At 34.2% G+C, this 19,806-nt stretch overlaps 2 protein-coding genes across 3 annotated transcripts in view; both read left to right on the top strand.

Annotated features, from left to right (window-relative positions):
• LOC111516462 (mitochondrial basic amino acids transporter) overlaps positions 1-8,686 on the top strand; it is a 36,510-nt gene extending 27,824 nt beyond the window's left edge. For both annotated transcript variants that reach the window (XM_074180431.1, XM_074180432.1), the window contains exons 4-5: positions 1,891-2,104; positions 8,229-8,686. In XM_074180431.1, the coding sequence (XP_074036532.1) occupies positions 1,891-2,104; positions 8,229-8,545 (531 nt within the window). In that variant the 3' untranslated portion in view covers positions 8,546-8,686. The remainder of the gene's footprint in view (positions 1-1,890; positions 2,105-8,228) is intronic.
• Positions 8,687-17,678: 8,992 nt separating this feature from the next.
• klhl10 (kelch-like protein 10) overlaps positions 17,679-19,806 on the top strand; it is a 37,443-nt gene continuing 35,315 nt past the window's right edge. Inside the window, exon 1 of the mRNA XM_074180430.1 lies at positions 17,679-18,012. Coding sequence (XP_074036531.1) covers positions 17,819-18,012 — 194 coding nt within the window. The 5' untranslated portion in view covers positions 17,679-17,818. The remainder of the gene's footprint in view (positions 18,013-19,806) is intronic.

Here is a 19,806-nt window from a genome sequence, read left to right as displayed (position 1 = left end):
TTACTTTCCTGGTCCATTCTGTCTCCGTAGTCTGTTTCATCGGCTTTTCAAATGAACCAGCCTCGGTGAGATTTTGATCCAATAACTTGAACAAAGTTGGACGTGGTTGTCGTCTTTCGGGATACAAGTTTAGATACATTTCCGATGTCATAACACTGTTTCTATCGTATTTGTAATAAATTTGTATCATATCTCTTCCTTCTTCATTCGTGAAAGCCATTTTCCGCCAAAAATTCAATGACTTGTACAATGTCATTGAGTGTAACAGATTAAACGTCAAATTTAGAAACATCAAGTTGAGGAATTGAAATGGTTATATTTTTAGGAGTGATTAATTTTTGGGAAAGAAAGTTTTTGGCTTTCTACTACTCCATCTGATACAAAAAAAGGGATGAGAGAATCTTCCAAAGAAAGGAAGGAAGTAATCAATTTGAAAATAAGTAACTCTATACATGGATGTGTAGATTATGCAAAGAAATAACTTTCAGACACAAACTGAAAGAGAGTCCTCCTGAAACAGCTACTTTCATATATGTATGAAAGTTACTTTTTTGCATGATCTACACATCCATGTATAGAGTTACTCATTTTCGAATTGATTACTTCCTTCCTTTCTTTGGAAGATTCTCTCATCCCTTTTTTTGTATCAGATGGAGTAGTAGAAAGCCAAAAACTTCATTTCCCAAAAATTAATCACTCCTAAAAATATAACCCTTTCAATTCAAATAAGATTCCTCTTGGTTGGGATTAAATCAAATAGGTGAATGAATGTCATTACGATGTCATCGATGACATAAGCAGATCAAGCTTATTCCGTGATATTCAAAATCGTAATTCATAAATGAAGTGTTTGTATTTTCTATAATGTTATCCAATTTGGCACTGAAGAGTCTTAGGGCAAGTGTCTTAAGGCGAAACATCGGTGTATACCAGTGAGGGTGACAGTGTTCCATGTGAGTACAATTTATTACCATTCATTTAAAGTAGAACTCATGTGAATGATATCTGATTTTTATTCCACAACGAATGTTTGAAATACAAACTGAATAGAGAAATGTATCTTCTGTATAATTCAGTGTTCATATAGAAGTATTTGTTTCGAAAGAATTATTTTCTTTCGTGTAATTCAATATTTATATGAAAGTAGCTGTTTCAGGAGGACTTTCTTCTAGTTTGTGTCTGAAAGTTACTTCTTTGAATGATCTACACATCCATGTATAGAGTTACTTATTTTCAAGTTGATTACTTCCTTCCTTTCTTTGGAAGATTCTCTCATCTTTTTTTTTTATCAGATGGAGTAGTAGAAAGCCAAAAACTTTCTTTCTCAAAAATCAAGTTGAGGCTTATTATGATAAGAATATTTTTTTTTTCAATATCTTCAATTTTTCTAAAAAGAATGATAACTTACGATACATCATTGAAAAGATAAAATCGGGTTCTATTCAAAACAGAAAGAATCCAATGTAGCGCCCTTAAGAAAAAAATGAATTGATGATGGTGACCGGAAGACGAAACATCGGATAGCAAATCTGAAAACACCATTATGTAGCAGGGAAAAAGTGGCAATGAAGAAGTACAATTTATTTTCAAAACCTTCGAAAAATACAGCCAGAAAAAAATAAGTACCATTTTCCGAAATTTCGGTTTTTTCCAGATATCACCGGATATACCCGAAATTTCAGAACTTTCTCAATGGCATATTGTTAATCAGGTAAATGTGCAACTCTGCCCCGATTCAACTATCTTCGTAACTCTCATAGTTTACGAGATCCCAATGGAATATTCGGAAATGCTAAAAAATCTATCTTCATACATCATATCATTTTGGTGTCAAATGAAATCATTGATTTCAAATTCAAATATTTCTCTGATATCTCTTATTTTTTGTAGGTTTCTAATAATGTTGGCAAAGGTCCTATTGAATGTCTGTGTAAAATATTCGCCAATGAAGGACTGAAAGGAATTTTCAAAGGACTGGGGTTGACCATAGGAAGGGAAGTACCATCATATTCTGCATATTTTTTCACCTACGAACTTTTGACTAGATCTGACACTGATGAGCCAGTTTCTACTGGAAGAATGTTAATGGCTGGTGGTTTTGCAGGTAAAACGATTTTCAAAGAGTTTTTAAATTTTTGGGAAATTTTCACATATAGTCAGTTAGCATACTTGAACATTGGCTATAAATCAAATCATCTAAAAGAACAATTCGGTAAGGCATGTCTCAACTCCCTACAATGTAGGTTAATGGACTGACAGCTATCAGAAATCAACTACACCCCTGGCTGATACCACGAAGGGCGTTGGATTGTATCCGACAGGTGTCAGTGCAGGATTCTTCACTGAAGTTGTAACTGGCGATACAACTGCCCCAATAGATTTTCAATTATCGAAAAATACTTGCAGACCGGTTTCGGGCTGTTTGGCCACTCATCAGTGCAAGGTAGTGTCTATCATCAACATAAGGTCGATGATTTCCGATAATTGAAAATCGAATTCCTTCAGAGTATCATTCCTGAATCGAACAACAAACAACAAGTTTGTCTTCACCCCATGTGCCTGTGAACGAGACAACCAACCGGATATCAAAAATTTGTTCTTCGTATAAGGAAAAAAACTTTTCACATATAGTCGAGTATACTTGAAAACTGGCTATAAATCAAATCATCTAAAGGAACAACAAACAAAGAACAATTGTTTGTTGAAATATAAAACATACGACTTTAATTTACTCTATGTATATGGTGTATGAATGATAGTTTTTTTATGGCTGATATTTTGAACTGTAATGTTGTTTGGTAGCTGGTTCATGATATTTTTCTTTATTTTTCTATTTCAAGTGACGTCACGCACAAAACGTCGGAAGCTAGTTTATTGTTTTACTTTTTGATGTCATACACAAGCTCTATGAGCTTGAGTGGCTTGTCATGTTTATTTCTGCATTTCTTCTTGTTCATATGCATATGTATTAACTTTTCTGAAATAAACATTATTATTATCAAATCAAGATCTTCAGGTGATGTGGTGCTGCAGGTTTTTCCGGGTTTTCCTGCAGCAAATGCGCCACTGGAATCAATGAAGCCGCCCTGGAGCGCCAATTAATTTTTGTTGTTTCATAGTTTCATGTATTAGAAGTTATTAAAGCTTCAAAACCGTTATCATTATTATTATTATACTCGTATTATGTACTGTTATGTAAATGTCAGTTGAATAACTGCACTTTTGTCAACATAACATAAGTCGGCTAATTCCATCAGCATGAAAATTGGGTGCTCGGGAATAAATGTAGTCGACGAAGGCCGATTTGCCAGGTCCTAATTGGCGAAGGTTCTACTGGTGAAAACCTTATCGAAGTGCTTGAAAAGATTGAAGTAGATTGGCGAGAGATCTGGGGAGTATGGTACCCACTTCTCGAGCTTTTTGACCGTTCCAATAAGTTTTGAACCATTAAAAACCGCATGGGAGGTGACGCTCAGCTTCTCCACCACCCACACACCGTGTTTGAAGAGTTGGTCTCCACCAGGGCCCTCAAATCCTCGTTCTGGATTATTATAGGTCTACCATTTTGGTGATTACCTTTCGGGCTGTTTTATTTTCAATTTCAATTGGCCAGAAATTGGTTAACGTCATCATACAGTGTGTAAAAGCCAAATGGAATAAATTCATTATTTCGGTTACTGTACATATTTAAAAAAAAACCGAAATACGTCAAATGTAAATTATAATTTGACATTCTTCAACGTAAAAATGCCACCCCTACCTTCAACACCCTTCGAATGACAGGTACAACCCCCAATTTTGCAAATGGGAAGTATAGGTTTGTGATATATTGTTTGAAAGGTCTCTTCATTATCTATTCAAAAATGTTTATTGCAACCATTAAAATGAAATAAATTAAAATCATGTGCTTACCGAAATTCGATAAAATACACTCAAAAACTGAAATGTATTGCAAAACGTAATGAAATGTATAATTCAAAAAAGAACTATGGATGTTTACAAGTAAATGTTCAAAATACTCACCGCGAACGTCTTGGCAACATCCTAATCTCAAATAAAATTGATTTCTAACATTTTTTAACATATCAGGTGTGACCGACCTAATCGCAAGCGTTATTCGTAATTCGTAATTCGTAAGCGTATTCCAACTGTAAGTACCGCAACGAAAGCACCACTAATATCCTTACTAAAGTTAGTCAATAGTTTGAATATATCAATAGATCTTGATTGGACACTTTCCCAATCAGCATTCCGCCAAAAAATTTTGGAAAATATGTTAAATTTACCTATTTAAGCAGTATTTCCCTCTACAATTCTGGTACATATTTTATTATTTTTATATATTAATAAGTATTTCAAGGATTATATGAGCTTTAATTTTTTTATCCATGTAATTAGGCTGTAATAGCTTGTGTGGATAATAAATAAATAAATAAATGAATAAATAAATTCGTTTTTTAGAGTCATTCAAATCTGAAGGTTTAGTTTTGTACACATTGCTCTTTACATATCCCCATAAAAAGAAATCTAATGATGAAAGATCAGGTGATTGCGCTGGCCATTCGATCGATACTCGCCTCCCTATCCACCGATTGGGAAATGTTGCATCGAGGTATTGCCGGACAAAAACTTGGTAATGTGGGGGTGCTCCATCCTGCTGAAACCATGTCGTATTCACTGAAACTTGAGGGTTTCCTGGATCAGGATATAAATTTGCTTAACTTGGAATGACATAATTTTGAAGTAGTGCCAAATAATTATCGCCATTCAAGTTGCCCCCAATCTCTGCCCAAACATTAACCTTTTGAGGGTATTGCGTGTGTTCTTCTCTCATCCAGTGAGGATTTTCCGTTGTCCAGTAGCGGCAAGTTTGCCAATTATCATGACCGTTGAGATACAAAGTACTTATCAGAAAACATAAGGTCTTCTAATTCGATGATATTGTAATCTAACATGTCCATAATTGGCTGACAAAAATAAGTCTTTCTATCAAAATCGTCTTGCATGTGGTATCATTTTATAGGGATGTATTTTATTTTCTTTTAATATGTTTACTATCGATGATTAACGGAAAAACATATTTCAAACAGATTTTTTTTTAACAGATGTATGGCTAACATTGAATGTAGTGGATGCCTGTCTACTCGATGTATGTGGGTTTTCCTCAAGCATCACATCTAATTTGAGTTCATGACTCATTGCATTGGCAGATGCTTTTTTATCTGCCCCACATGGCCAAACTCGCAAAACTGCTTCTTTATTTTGCTCATTGTTCCTTGAGATATGGGCGGTAAATTAGGAAATTTTTCATGAAATAGGCGAGCTACTTCCTGTTGTGTTCGAGTTCAATCTCCGTCATCAATCATTTGTAAAACTGTTATTTTATGCATACTGTTAATCTAACCATTTGCCAGACTTGAAGTTGACGAACTTCAAACTTAATCTGAAATACTGAATACTAACGTTGTGACATACAAAACAAATTGCTATGGTTGCTAACGTTGCTATGGAAATTATTCACAGTTTTTTAAAGCATACCGTCCTTCACAATCAATCAATGAATCAATCAATTAATCAAAATATACTTTATTGTCGAAAAAACTCTTCTTTTGTTGACAAAGTAGAATATACACGTACAGAAAAAAAATTTAGGCAAAATACACAAAATTATGTAAAATATAAATAAAATATTTTTCAACATATTCATTTTTAATTAATAATTATATATAAAATTATTACAATGTGTTAAAACAACGATAAAAATAAAATAAATACAACAATAAAAATTAATTGGCGCTCCGGGGCGACTTCATTAATTCCAGTGGCGCATTTGCTTTTTCAGCTGCAGGAAAACCCGGAAAAACCTGCAGCACCACATCATCTGAAGATCTTGATCTAACAATGTCCTCTCTCATAAAACAAAATGTAGGGTGTCTCCAGAGGCTCCAATAAATTCAATGCATCGCCAGAACACTTCGTGACACGACTATCGTGAAACTTAAACCAGTCCGTTTCTTCTTTGACCAAGGCGTAATAATGACCACATTCAACGCTAGAACCACAGTGAACAATGACTGCATGGAATAAAATTAAAAATAAAATTGTTATATAAACAAGCAGTATATAAACATATACATTTATCAATTATACATTTGATTCAATAGAATAAGTGTCAATGAATAAATAAAATATCAATCATAAAATGTTATTTGAACATTTTGTCAATTTTACGACTTATAATTTAACAGTCTAATCGAGTATGTACAGTACCCTCAATAAATTACAATTTCACTGGAAGTTATTGTAAAATTCTTGCAAACTATAATAGGGTCTGCTCGCGAGAAGTTTTTTTGGGTATTTTCTGAAGCTGTCAATACTATCGTAGCTGTTTCTAAAATGAGACGGTAAGTGATTATACATTTCAACACCGTTATAGAAAATGGAGTCCTTTACTAGAGATGAGGAAGGCAATGGTAATTTAAAATTATTTTTAGATTTAAGGCGAGTGCTATGACACGAAGAAATATATTCAAATTTTGACCTGAGTTTGTGTATAAGACACGCAGTTTCCATTACAAAGAGAGCCACAACTGTCAATATATTTTTTTCTGCAAATAACTGCCTACATGAATTGCGCGGTCCCAGTTTGAACACATATCTAATGGCTCTCTTTTGCAGTTTAAGTACTGAATCTAGCAGACTAGAGTTACATACACCCCTGAAAGGAATGGCATATTTCAGTTGAGATTCAATTAATGCATAATATGCGTTCATAGCCGTGGCAGTACCAAGTTCCCTTGAAATAATTCTCATTGCATAGCACCCTGAGGATATTTTATTCTTCAATTTACTGTCAATATATAGGCCCAAAAATGTTGTGCAGTATTTATTTTCAATCTTCTCATTTCCTAGAGGCATATCTTCTAAAGTACATTTGAAAGTTATTATATTTGTTTTTTTTTATATTGAAAGAGAGAAGATTCGAATCGCACCAAGACTTGATTACATTAATATCTCTGCTTATCTTATTATTCAAATCTTTAACAGTTTTACTATGCCATAAAATGGTGGTGTCGTCAGCAAATAAGGTAATTTTTCCAGAAGTATTTATACACAGTAAATCATTGATATATACAAGAAAAAGAGTGGGTCCCAAAACCGATTCTTATGGCACGCCATAATCTATATTAATATATTTTGAAGTTATATCACTTTTTACGACTTGACTGCGCCCAGTTAGGTAGGATTCGAACCAATCCAAAGTAACTCCCTCACAGCCGTAGCAATGTAGTTTCCGCAAAAGTATTTTGTGGTCTACACAGTCAAAAGCCTTTTTTAAGTCACAAAATACTGCTGCAGATACATCTCCGGCATTTATATCTGAATATACTTCATACAGGAAGGAAAAAATTGCTACTTGGGTGTTCTTTTCAGCCTGAAATCCAAATTGATTTTCTTTGATGATTTTATGAGAAATAAGGAATTCATTGAGCCTTTTTTCCACTAGTTTTTCAATTATTTTTGCTAGGGTCGGTATCAGTGATATTGGACGATAGTTAGAAGGATCATCTAAGTTTCCCCATCATGAAACAAGTTTTGAGTATATTGCAATAAGTTTTGAGTATATTTTATGGAATTTCGGTAACTACATGATTTCAATTTAGTTTGTCCTAATTGTTGCAATAAACTCAAAATCGATTACATTTTTTAATAAAGAATGAGAGACCTTTCAAACGATATATCACAAGCCTATACTTCCCATTTGAAAAATTGGAGATTTGTTAAAATATGTACCGTAACCGAAATAATGAATTTATTCCATTTATATTTTACACACTATATATAAGTAAGCTAAAAAGGCCAACATTCAAAATTTGGAAAAAATGAATAGCATGTATAAAGTACAAAATTATCTATCGATCAGTATACACCACGACACAGTAGAATGAATATTCATTGAGATATGGAGCTTCAAAAACACATGACATCAAAACGGAAAAAATTACAACAAAACTTTTCTGTTTTCACCATTCATGATTTATTTCCGAAAGTTGACTGACCTGATTTGTGGTAGAATTTGTGTTATTCACGATACTGAATTCCAGATAAATTTTGTCACTATTTGCCCCTCTTCAGTAACCCCTACTGAAATTATATCACATTTTCACTCAACCTGACTATAAAATGCTGATTACGCTGATTATGCTGACTATTTTAATTGTTTTCAGGTGTTGCATCATGGCTGATAACATACCCCGTCGACTTAATCAAATCCAGAATGCAGGTGGATGGCATAACATCCAAACAGTACACCAGCTCTTACGACTGTTTCAGGAAAACTGTCCAATCTGGAGGCATTTCTTGTTTGTTCAAGGGTTTGGCGCCAACTTTGATTCGTGCTTTCCCTGTGAACGCCGTTACTTTCACCGTCGTGACTTGGACAATGAGGATATTCAACGGAGAAAGTCTCGTGGAAACTGTGGAGAAAACAGAATCGATGCTGAAAGAATGTGCAGATGTATTTGGTGAACTAGCAGTTTCATAAAACTCACCGCTTGGGTGACATCTTCAAGTGGAATGTGCTTGAGCACTGTTGGTTGACCGCCTGACAAACATATAGTATAAGTTGTGTACAGTGAAAAAAAACATTTATTAATTTAATATATTTATATACAGTGGCTTGTAATGGGTCTTTCATTGAGCGCTTTCTATTTTTTGAAATTGAAATAAAACAAATGTGTGTGTAAGATATAATCGAAATTTTTTATTCCTTTGGAAGACCTATGTGTGGAATATAACGTCGTTAAAATGTTCTTCACGAATATTTGTGTGTATTCGCATACACTTGCGACTTGGGAAAACTCCACAAGAATAAGTCTAATGGGGTCAAATCGTACGATATCGGTGGCCAGTTCACTTCACTTCTCCATGTTGTCCTCAAATCGTTCGTGCAGAATATCAAATCATGAGTTGTGTGTCACGTGGCCCTGTCTTGTTGAAACCACATGTCTTTGATGTCCAGATCATCAATTTCAGGCCAAAAGATGTTGGTGATCATCAATCTATAGTGATCATCACAGAGTCAATCATGGTATTAATAAATATAGTTGAAAAAAATAATAAAAAACACGCTTTTAAAGAACATCGAACTAAAAAGTTGAAAATAATTTTTTCAAATAAGCTTAAAACAATAACGAACGAAAATACTAGTATTATTGTGAAAAAATCGACGGGCGCCTGATGTACAAAAAAAATGTCACAAAGCGCCCACGCTTTTTTCACAATAATACTAATAATTTTCGTTCGTTATTGTTTTAAGCTTATTTAAAAAAAATATTTTCAACTGTTTAGTTCGATGTTCTTCGAAAGCGTGTTTTTTAGTTTTTTAAACTATATTTATTTTTCACTTTTTAGTCGGATTTATTCTCAAATTTTTTTTTCACAATAATAATAATAATTTTCTACTCACTAGTATTATAAATATTTAACAGACGGCGCACGAATGTAAATTTCCTCCCTAACAACATAATAGAATTTGAGGTCTCAAATTCTATAGTAATACTGAGATGCAGTGAGTCTCTAACAGAGGGCGGACAATTGTAAAATTTGTTTCGAAGCAAAGAGAAAATTTGCAGTAATAATTTCAAAAAGCAATTCAGTCTTGATGTTTTGATTTGAAGTTTTATTCAAAATATTAATGGACTAAAAATAATTTTTCAGTGAATAATTTTATTTTTCAAATCAATCTTTTGATTTCATCCCTGAAGAAGCATTAGCCTATAGCAGGGCCCCACACAAACACACCCAACAAATGTAATGTAATTATCAAACAAATGTAAATAAACGATTTTCATTCATTCATTCATTCATATGTATGTCAAGCACCTTAATTCGAATTTTTAGATTTTTTGAAATATTTGAGTAACTGAGTTTTTTAGGTGTACAATTTACGATAAAGTTTTCATTGTTGAAATCCATATTCTGGTTTGCTCTCAAATAATCGAATTAGATTTTGAAATGTATCTTCCGTTTCGTTCAAAACTTTCTTCTGTACTGAATCACGGGTAATTGTAAATATTTAAATATTTCATCTATAGTACAAAATTTCGCTAACACTTATAATTCTTAAAATATGTTTTTTATTTTGATTTTCTTTTGAACAACCTACCCAGGAGGGGGACACCTAATGCATCATAATGTACAAGATAGAAATCGTAATATACAGAAATTCACTCCATCATAACGTCAAACGATAGAAATCGCAACTGATCATATAGTACAAGATAGAAACGTACAGCGGCATAATGTACAGTTTCATAACGTAATCCATCATAATATACTTCATCATAACGTACTTTTTCATAACGTACTCCGTCATAACGCTAGCGCATCATATTATTACAACACAATGTATCATAAACACAATGCATCATAACAGCAACGCATCATAACATCAAACGATCATATTCGTAATCGATAGAAACCGTAATGCGCCATAACGTACTTCATCATAACATAAAACATCATAACATAATGTATCATAACGTACTTTGTCATAATCCTATAGTCCATGCGCTTGCTTATACTACGTGGGAATAATGGCGGAAGTTGAAGTTTTGAACTCATTGAAGATCTAAGAAGAGGCCTATGATATTGAAGAAGTTTAAATATGATGAAGTACTTGAATTTATTATTTCATTGTTTCTAATTTTTCATAATTCTGCATTATAATGTTGAGTGAAATTTTGAGACAGTTGGCTGCCTTGAAGACCCATTTACACCATAAAACCATTCGCCATCGGCCATTGCTATTGTTTGATTCGATCTGTAATTTCTTTAAACTTCAAAACTGTTTGAAGGTTATTATTACGAATATATTCTAGATCGATTTGTTTGCCTCTATTTTGTCTCTGAAGTTTTCAAATTGTTAATATGGCTGTAGAATGACATGAAAGTGAGTAATGGTAGTGCCAAATTATTTTGAGTCATAAACAAAATTTATGAAATACCAAGTTACAAAATTATCAATATAACTTTGTACGTTCTACTGTTTTACGTTATGATGAATTGCGATTATGACGGCTTACGTTTCTCTGCATTACGTATTCTATATATTACGATTATGATCTTGTAGCGTTATGATGCATTGCGATTTATCTCCTTTGATGTTATGATGGAATACATTATGATGAATTACATGGACCCACCAAGGAGCATTGTCTATAGATTTAGACAATGCAAGGTGGTTACGTATAGCGGCATCTGCCCGCGAATAGCTCAGGCAATAATTGATAGTTACGTACAGCGCCATCTGCCCGCAAACAGATCAAGCAATAATTGATAGTTACGTATAACGCCATCTGCCCGCGAATAGATCAAGAAATATCAATGAGGTTACGTACAGCACCATCTGCCCGCGAATAGATCAAGCAATAATGCCGATAATTCTGTCAAAACAAATCCCGAGCTTGAGAGTTACAAACAAATATACGTACAAACAAACATACATACATACATACATACAGGTGAAGCTAATATAAAGCGTGTAACAAAATGTTTCATGCCGGCTTTTGGCAGACTGTATAGGTTAATCGCTGCATTCATGATCAAACATCCTTTTTTTTTGGCTATCCTTTCATTATTGAAATCTTTTGGCATATCATAACTGCTTTCCTCGAAAAACTGACGTGCATCAGACTAGCATTTTTCGAACTCACACCGGCCACGCCTTACGCCACCTCTGCTTACAATATCCGATACAAGACATCAGTCTTTTTAGTGGTAGTTTCATGAACAAAATTTAAAAATCCATAGAGACGTAATAATGTCAACAAACAATCACACAAAAGGGAATAATTAGTGATTTAACTTATTGAAAATTTGTCAAATTTTCAGCTGAAATGACTAACTAGAATTAGAAATTACTTTTAAAATCCGACTTATTTGAATGCGCGAAATATATTTTTGAAGTGCCCTTTGTTCTCTGTGACATGTATAAGTAATGAAAATGGTGTTGGAAGAAACTGCAAATAGCTCTCATCAGACATGTATACTCTCCAACGGCGACAACATTAAAAATTGAGTGTTTTGTGTCATGATTCATTTTCATAATACTTTCTCTGAAGTAGTGCATGAATAAGGATTCATATTTGCATATTCGGGCTTCCAACATGAAATATCATTATTGATATTGAATAAATGAATGAAATGAGTTTTATTTGTCGTGGTTCTCCTATGTTCATATTTCAGTGAATGTTTACACTCAGTTTTTATTGTTTAGCCAATGAAAATATATCAAAAGTAGTTTTTTGCAAGTATCATCAGTATTTCAAAGATCTTGACTTTCAAATATTAACCAGAAAAAATCTTATTTAAAATAACTTCTTCGCTTTACAAAAATTGATATTCCTTTTTTGATTTGACTTGAGATAAAAATTATTACTGTATGGTTCAAATGCCCTCTATTCAGATTCAAAATCTGAATAGAGGGCATATAAATGTTGAACGTAAGTTGAAACGTCGTCTTCCTGGCAGCTTGTCTGTGACAAATTGGGGAAAATTCGCCCCATCCAATATTTTGCTTCATTAGTTTAACTCTGGCAAGAAACGCTGATAAGATGGACTTTGTTTCAATCAAATTTAAACTGTCGCCTTGTAATTGCAAATTAACCATATTAAATTTTGCAAACAAATCTGTTAAATAGGCGATGTCTGTTTTCCTCTTCATTAAATTTTCTTTTAAAATTTTATCTTTAGTATCCAGAAATTCTAAAATAGTCTCAAGAAGTGCAAAAAATCTTGTCAAGCATAAGCCTTTCGACAGCCAGCGTGAAGGCTTATGTTGTGAAGGAGTAATTGATGAAAGTGTTCGTCATTTTCTTCACACAACTGCGCAAATAACCGCGTATTCAACGTGTTGCTTCGGATTCGGTTTACTGCATCAATGACTAAATGAAGTGATTCATGCAATCTAACACTCAAATTTTTAGCAACTAAATGTTGTCGATGGATGACGAAATGTATTGCTAACACCCCTGACACATTTTGTTTTAAATAGCTTATAAATCCACGATAACGTCCAACCATGGCAGGTGCTCCATCTGTAGCTACTGATATTATATTTGATAAAGGAATTGCTTTTTCAATGAAGTAATCCTTCAAAACATGAAATAATGATTCACTTTTAGTGTCGGTTATCAAAGTTCTTGCGAAGAGCAGTTCTTCGTAGATTTCTTGATTCATAATAAAACGAACATATGCCAATAATAATGCTGCATTATCAGGTATAGTTGACTCGTCCAGTTGTATAGAGAAATGGGTCGTTTGCAAATAATTACATAAGAAGCTTTCAATATCAGAACTCGTTTCATCAATACGTCTTTCAACAGTATTGTTGCTTAAGGGAATTCTTTTAATGATATCAGATGCAGGTTTGTGTAAAACAGTTTTTAAAACCTCTTCAACGGCTGGCAAAATTAACTTCTCTCCGATAGTATGTGGTTTTCCGGATTTTGCTAAAAGTAACGAGATATTGTAAGACGCCCGCAAACCATCATCATTTCTTTGTGACGTCGAAGCGAACATTCTGTCCAGTGTAGGTCTCTTCTGAAATTTATCTTTGAGTGTTTGAAAGTATTTCAAATCTTTCTCTGTTTTATCAGGGTGGCATCTTCTCAGATGATCTTGCAGTTTAGATGGTTTCATAGGGTCATTGCCCAAAACTTTGTTGCATAAAAGGCACATAGGCGATTGTTTGTTCGGCAATGATGGAATGAAGCCAAATTTCAAATAATCAACACTGTACTGTCTACATTTCTTTTTAGATTCGGACATGGCATCAGTCATCTGTGGGCAAAATTAAATTGTATAAATAAACTACTAATAACTAAAGTCATGATTGGCGTAATTTATCTATCTTTGCTAACTACGAGTACAAAACTAAAATTCAATAAAAAATAATGTACTTACTTTTCTCTAGCACTCTAAAACAAAATAACACTGACTCACTATAATTTGTGTGATATACTATCTGTTTATATTTTTTTAAATATTTTCTCAGCACTTTCCTTTTCAAGATTCAGGAAACGAATAAACGTATTTGTCCCACATTCGTATTTATAGAGTGACGAATTGAACAAGTCAGTGCAAGGTAGCGAAGCTCTGAGACTGCGACTCTCAGGTTTTTACAAGTTCAAAATGTATTGCGACCACAAAGCGAATACCAACATCCTACAACTTACACAATTTTATAAGCATATACAGGCTGATTCACGGTGGATGGCACATTAGACGTTTCTGGTGAACCAGACAACGGATCACTTTGAAAATGTAATGGAGGGCATATTCGGACATTCTCTAGCCAACTAAAATATTTTCGACAATGCGGTGTTGCCGCTTCTATTAGAAAGCAGTAGCAACTTTGATTTTTCAAATGGAACACTCTGTATATAATATTATTTTTGGAATCTCCAACAATTGCCCGACAACTTTTCTTGATATTTCCCTATACCTATCTGTTACCGTTTTCGAAATAAAAATTAATTTCAATTTTTTTCTTCGAAAATCATGACTTCTAAAAATGCCGATATCTTTTAGTTAAGAAGTACTATGATATCGAAATTTGGTTTGGAGTTAGGTGATACTTGGACACTTCCCACACGTCAGCCTAATCTCCGTTACTTCAATACAGGGTGGTAAAAAAATACAGTTTTTTCGTTTGCTTGAAAAAGTTGCTGAAATTTGATTATTTTGAATAGAACACCCTATATATTATTGAAAATTCGGAAAGCTGCTGAAATTTGCTTTCTTTCTATGTATATCATACCTATACCTAACCAGTCAAGTTTCGGACTTATGAACATTTATTTGTGAAAATGTCCCTTCAGAATGGTATTTCCATTCGGTATTTGGTAAGCAGGCCATGATTACTATTTGACAGTAGCGTTGTGACATTCTCCTAATAATATCGACATTTTCGTCACTTCAGAAGTTGCAAATACCTTCAAAACGTTGGAACAAAACTATTCAAACGAAGTTCTTATGAATTTGTTTATTATTTTTGGACAGTGTGACAAAATTATCAGCAGAACATGTAGAAAGTTCAATGAAATGTATCCGAATCTACCGCCAATGAACCTCAAGAAATTTATACGAATTCAGAACAATTTCAATATGTTTGGATAAACTTTAAAAAAGCACCAAGAAACTTGAAATTGGAAATATTGATATGAATGATTATAAAAAAGTAAAACAATCATGTGAAATATTTCAAAATATGTTCGAATCGCTGGCCGTTCACTTCCAAGCACTTTAAAATGCGGGTGTTGACTGCTTTCGTGGTGGCAGATCTGATTTCATTGGGATCCAAATCTTCAAATGTTTGGGCAATCCTTTCTAACAATTCATCTCTCGAACGCACGGGTATTTTGTAAACTTTTTCTTTAAACATTCCCCACAAATAAAAATCTAATGGATTAAGATCGGGTGATCTCGATGGCCAATTCCATGGTCCCAAGCGCCTCATCCACCGATCGTCAAATAGTCTATCCATTTCTGTGCTCACTTCTCTTGTGCAATGTGCAGGAGCTCCGTCTAGTTGATACCAACAGTTTCGATAATCTTCGAGTGGCAGATTATCCACGAAACTGTCTACAGTATTCTCCAAAATATTCAGGTAGCTTCTGGATGTTAATGACTCCTCGTATATCACGTACCTCAATTTGTTGTCCATCAACATGCAAAAGACATTAAAACTAAATTTTTCTTGAAATCCGGCTTCTTTTGTGACGTGAGGATTTTCACTGGACCAATAATGACGATTTTTTCTATTGAAAATCCCTTCTCTCGAAAATTTCGATTCATCAGTCCAAATAATTTTATTTAAAAAAAGTGGATCTTCTTGAATGCGTGTCAACAACATTTCACAAAATTCTACTCTCTGTTGAGGATCTTGAGGCTTCATTGCTTGAATTTTGGTGAATTTATAATCATGCATTTAATGTCTTCGCAAGATTCTTTGAACCGATGAATATTTTATACCCAAATCTTCTTCAGCACTTCTTATCGATGACTCGGGAAATGCGTGAAAATATGCTAAGACATTAATCTGGTTGTCTTCGAAAGTTACGGGTCGACGCAAGTTTCTTGGTGCTTTTAAAGTTGATCCAAATGCATTGAAATTGTTCTGAATTCGTATAAATTTCTTGAGGTTCATTGGCAGTAGATTCGGATACATTTCATTGAACTTTCTACATGTTCTGCTGATAATTTTGTCACACTGTCCAAAAATAATAAACAAATTCATAAGAACTTCGTTTGAATAGTTTTGTTCCATCGTTTTGAAGGTATTTGCAACTTCTGAAGTGACGAAAATGTCGATATCATTAGGAGAATGTCACAATGCTACTGTCAAATAGTAATCATGGCCTGCTTACCAAATACCGAATGGAAATACCATTCTGAAGGGACATTTTCACAAATAAATGTTCATAAGTCCGAAACTTGACTAGTTAGGTATATCTATGATATACATAGAAAGAAAGCAAATTTCAGCATGTTTGGATAAACTTTAGGCTGACGTGTGGGAAGTGTCCAAGTATCACCTAACTTCAAACCAAATTTCGATATCATAGTACTTCTTAACTAAAAGATATCGGCATTTTTAGAAGTCATGATTTTCGAAGAAAAAAATTGAAATTAATTTTTGTTTCGAAAACGGTAACAGATAAGTATAGAGAAATATCAAGAAAAGTTGTCGGACAATTATTGGAGATTCCAAAAATAATATTATATACAGAGTGTTCCATTTGAAAAATCAAAGTTGCTACTGCTTTCTAATAGAAGCGGCAACACCGCATTGTCGAAAATATTTTAGTTGACTAGAGAATGTCCGAATATGCCCTCCATTAAATTTTCAAAGTGATCCGTTGTCTGGTTCACCAGAAACGTCTAATGTGCCATCCACCGTGAATCAGCCTGTATAATAAATTTTTTACTTCATAGGTACTTTTATAAATAATGTATATGTTTTGATATTATAAGATAGTATGATGTAAGTAAATAGGTACTATCAGTGTATGTGTTGAGATCCACTATCGTGGACCCCCATTTTCATTTCATGGACCCCCAAATTTTTTTTTCGCTGACTTAGACCCCTTGCAGGTTGTCATAGGGGTCGATATAGACCACTTTGGAAATCACTGTGTTAGACAATATTTTTTTTTAAGTGAATTGGCACACTTGATTCCACCAAGTGCGGTACATATTAGATATACGCGACGGATTGTCGCTGCTCATCGTTTTAAGGTTCAACTCAGTACACCTCAAACTTCCACTCTTTCATTCAGCGATTCAAATCCAATGTGAATCACTACTTTCGCACAGGCACCGCTCTGAAAGCGCCTTAAGGATTTTTTCGTAGAGCTTGTGTTTTGTCCTTGAAAAAAAAAGTAAAAAACTCCTTTTTTTTAATGAATACCAAAATGAATTCCAAACATTTTATTCAAATATTATCGAATGACAACTTTTGTTGTAATTATTTTATGCAACAAGCTACTGTTTTACATATTCATCAATATCAGACCAGGTTGAACTGTTTGAATTGAAATAAAGTGAAACACCCAATGTGAAGTCATTCAAAAGTATTTAGTTCCGACTTATCGTTACCAAGAAACAAAAATGGTGCTACCATCATTACTTCAATCTTTCAAATTTGACTTTTCACCTCATTTTCATTAATAAAAACAAATCATTTGTACCAAATTATCTGTGATAAGTTCTTTTTCCAACGACAGTTTACAATCTGGCTTTAAACAATGAGATGGGCGAATCGAACACACCCTTGGATAAAACTGTGGACGTCGGTTCAGGAAGATGCATGAGCATTCAGGCTATGCAAGCTCTTTTCGAACTGAAGGAAAATAATCAACTTTGTGATGCCACCATTGTACTGGATGATGGTTCAGAAATTCCCGTTCACAGAGCGATTCTCTGCGCATGCAGCTCATATTTCAGGTGAGTACTCAATTTCTTCAATTGAAGTACTTCAATGATTCTTTCAAATCGAATTACTGCTCGCATAACAAGGAATTCAACGGGGGATGTTTGTTATTCTTCGAAAGTTGAATGGGGTCTAATTCGCGATCAAACAACAAAGATATGGACAACAACTCGTGTTACTACAGACATTTTTATTCGAGCTGATTCTTCCACCAAAATGGGTTGAGATGCTGATAGTGATTCTGTATATAGAGCAGGGAGAGTGAGTATAGGCCCACAGCTCTTAAGCTACATGTGGTCCATTGTACATCCTCCCGAAGAGTTGTCCTCCTAGGTCATATCCTATCCTGTCCTTTCCAGGAAGGTGGACAGGTCACTCTTTTATATCGGCAGGTGCAGGGCAAGACTCGCCAAACACACACTCGCATTAGAAATGCCTGACAGTTTCATCTTCCTGTTCACACATCCTGCATAGAGGTGTATCCACTAACCCCATATTATGGAGGTGTTTCCTTAGTTGACAGTGGCGAGTCAGAAATCCTACTGTTAAGTGTAGGTTTTTCCTGGTCATGGCCAGATATTTCTGGGTGCCAGCTTCCCAGGTTCGCGCAGAGTGATCCTGGCAATACTGCATCCTTTGATTCTATCCTATCTCTTTAGGGATTGAGCATGGATGTGATTTTTGGCTAGTTCCGCAATTGTCGAAGTCATCAGGCCGTAAGTGTCACTGGGTCCTTAAATGTAGGTGAGAGTTCCATGTTAGCTTCCTGTCGAGGGTAGTACCAAGGTATTTCACCTCTTCAGAGAAGTTTAGTTCGCTTTTTAAGATTTCGGGAGGTTTTAAGCCCCATAAACTTCTTTCGAGATATGTGTGCAAAATAATATGTACTTCCATATTCAAAAAGATATTTTTCCTACTCAGCATGGTTTCGTACAACAAAGATCATGTATGACAAATCTTGCATATTTAAATCAATATCTCTGTACGTACTTGAATAATCAAAAACAAGTCGATGTTGTTTATTTAGACTTTCAAAAAGCCTTCGATCAAATAGACCATTACGTTCTTCTTAGCAAATTGACTAAATTGGGACTCGCTTACCAACTGCTTACTCTAATTCAATCATATCTAGTTAACAGAAAACAATTCGTCGAATATGAATCTGTCAAATCGGCCCAGTACGTAGTTACATCTGGGGTACCACAAGGTTCTAATCTTGGACCTCCTTTATTTTTTATTTTTATTAATGACTTCGCAACCTCTTTGAATATCCCTAGCCTATTATTTGCAGACGACCTGAAAATATATTATAAAATCGACATTACTCCAACGTGTACAACATGAATGTGATGTTATCAAACTTTGGTGTAATGATAATCGTCTGCAAGTAAACGTATCCAGAAATGGCAAAAACTTCAAAAGTATTGCCACCTTAAAATTGCTATATTTTGCGTATGCCAGATCTAAGATAGAGTATGGGTCTGTGTTATGGAATCCAGTTTACGACTACCAAAAAACATCAATTGAAAGCCTGCAAAGGAAGTTCCTAAAATACTTATGTCTAAAAGTTGATGGTCAATACCCCACGATAGACATCGATCATAACATGTTGTTGACTTCCTTGTGGAAAATAGGAGAGTTATCCTTGGTATAAAATTCCTGCATAACTTACTAAATATTTTATATATACATTTCTATATTCCATTATTATAATATTTTATTCCATATATACTCTGTAATAAGAGCATTTCCTGTAACTGAGTACTCCTGTTGGAAATAAATCGCTTTTTTTTCTTGGTGAAAAGAAC

This window comes from Leptinotarsa decemlineata, unplaced genomic scaffold, assembly GCF_025532065.1.
Source record: "Leptinotarsa decemlineata unplaced genomic scaffold, Ldec_3_MD MMD2_tig00026294_RagTag_RagTag, whole genome shotgun sequence".
In the NCBI taxonomy this organism is placed as follows: Eukaryota; Metazoa; Arthropoda; class Insecta; order Coleoptera; family Chrysomelidae; genus Leptinotarsa; species Leptinotarsa decemlineata.
Note: the sequence above shows the minus strand (reverse complement) of the source record. Positions and strands in the feature narration are given on the sequence as shown.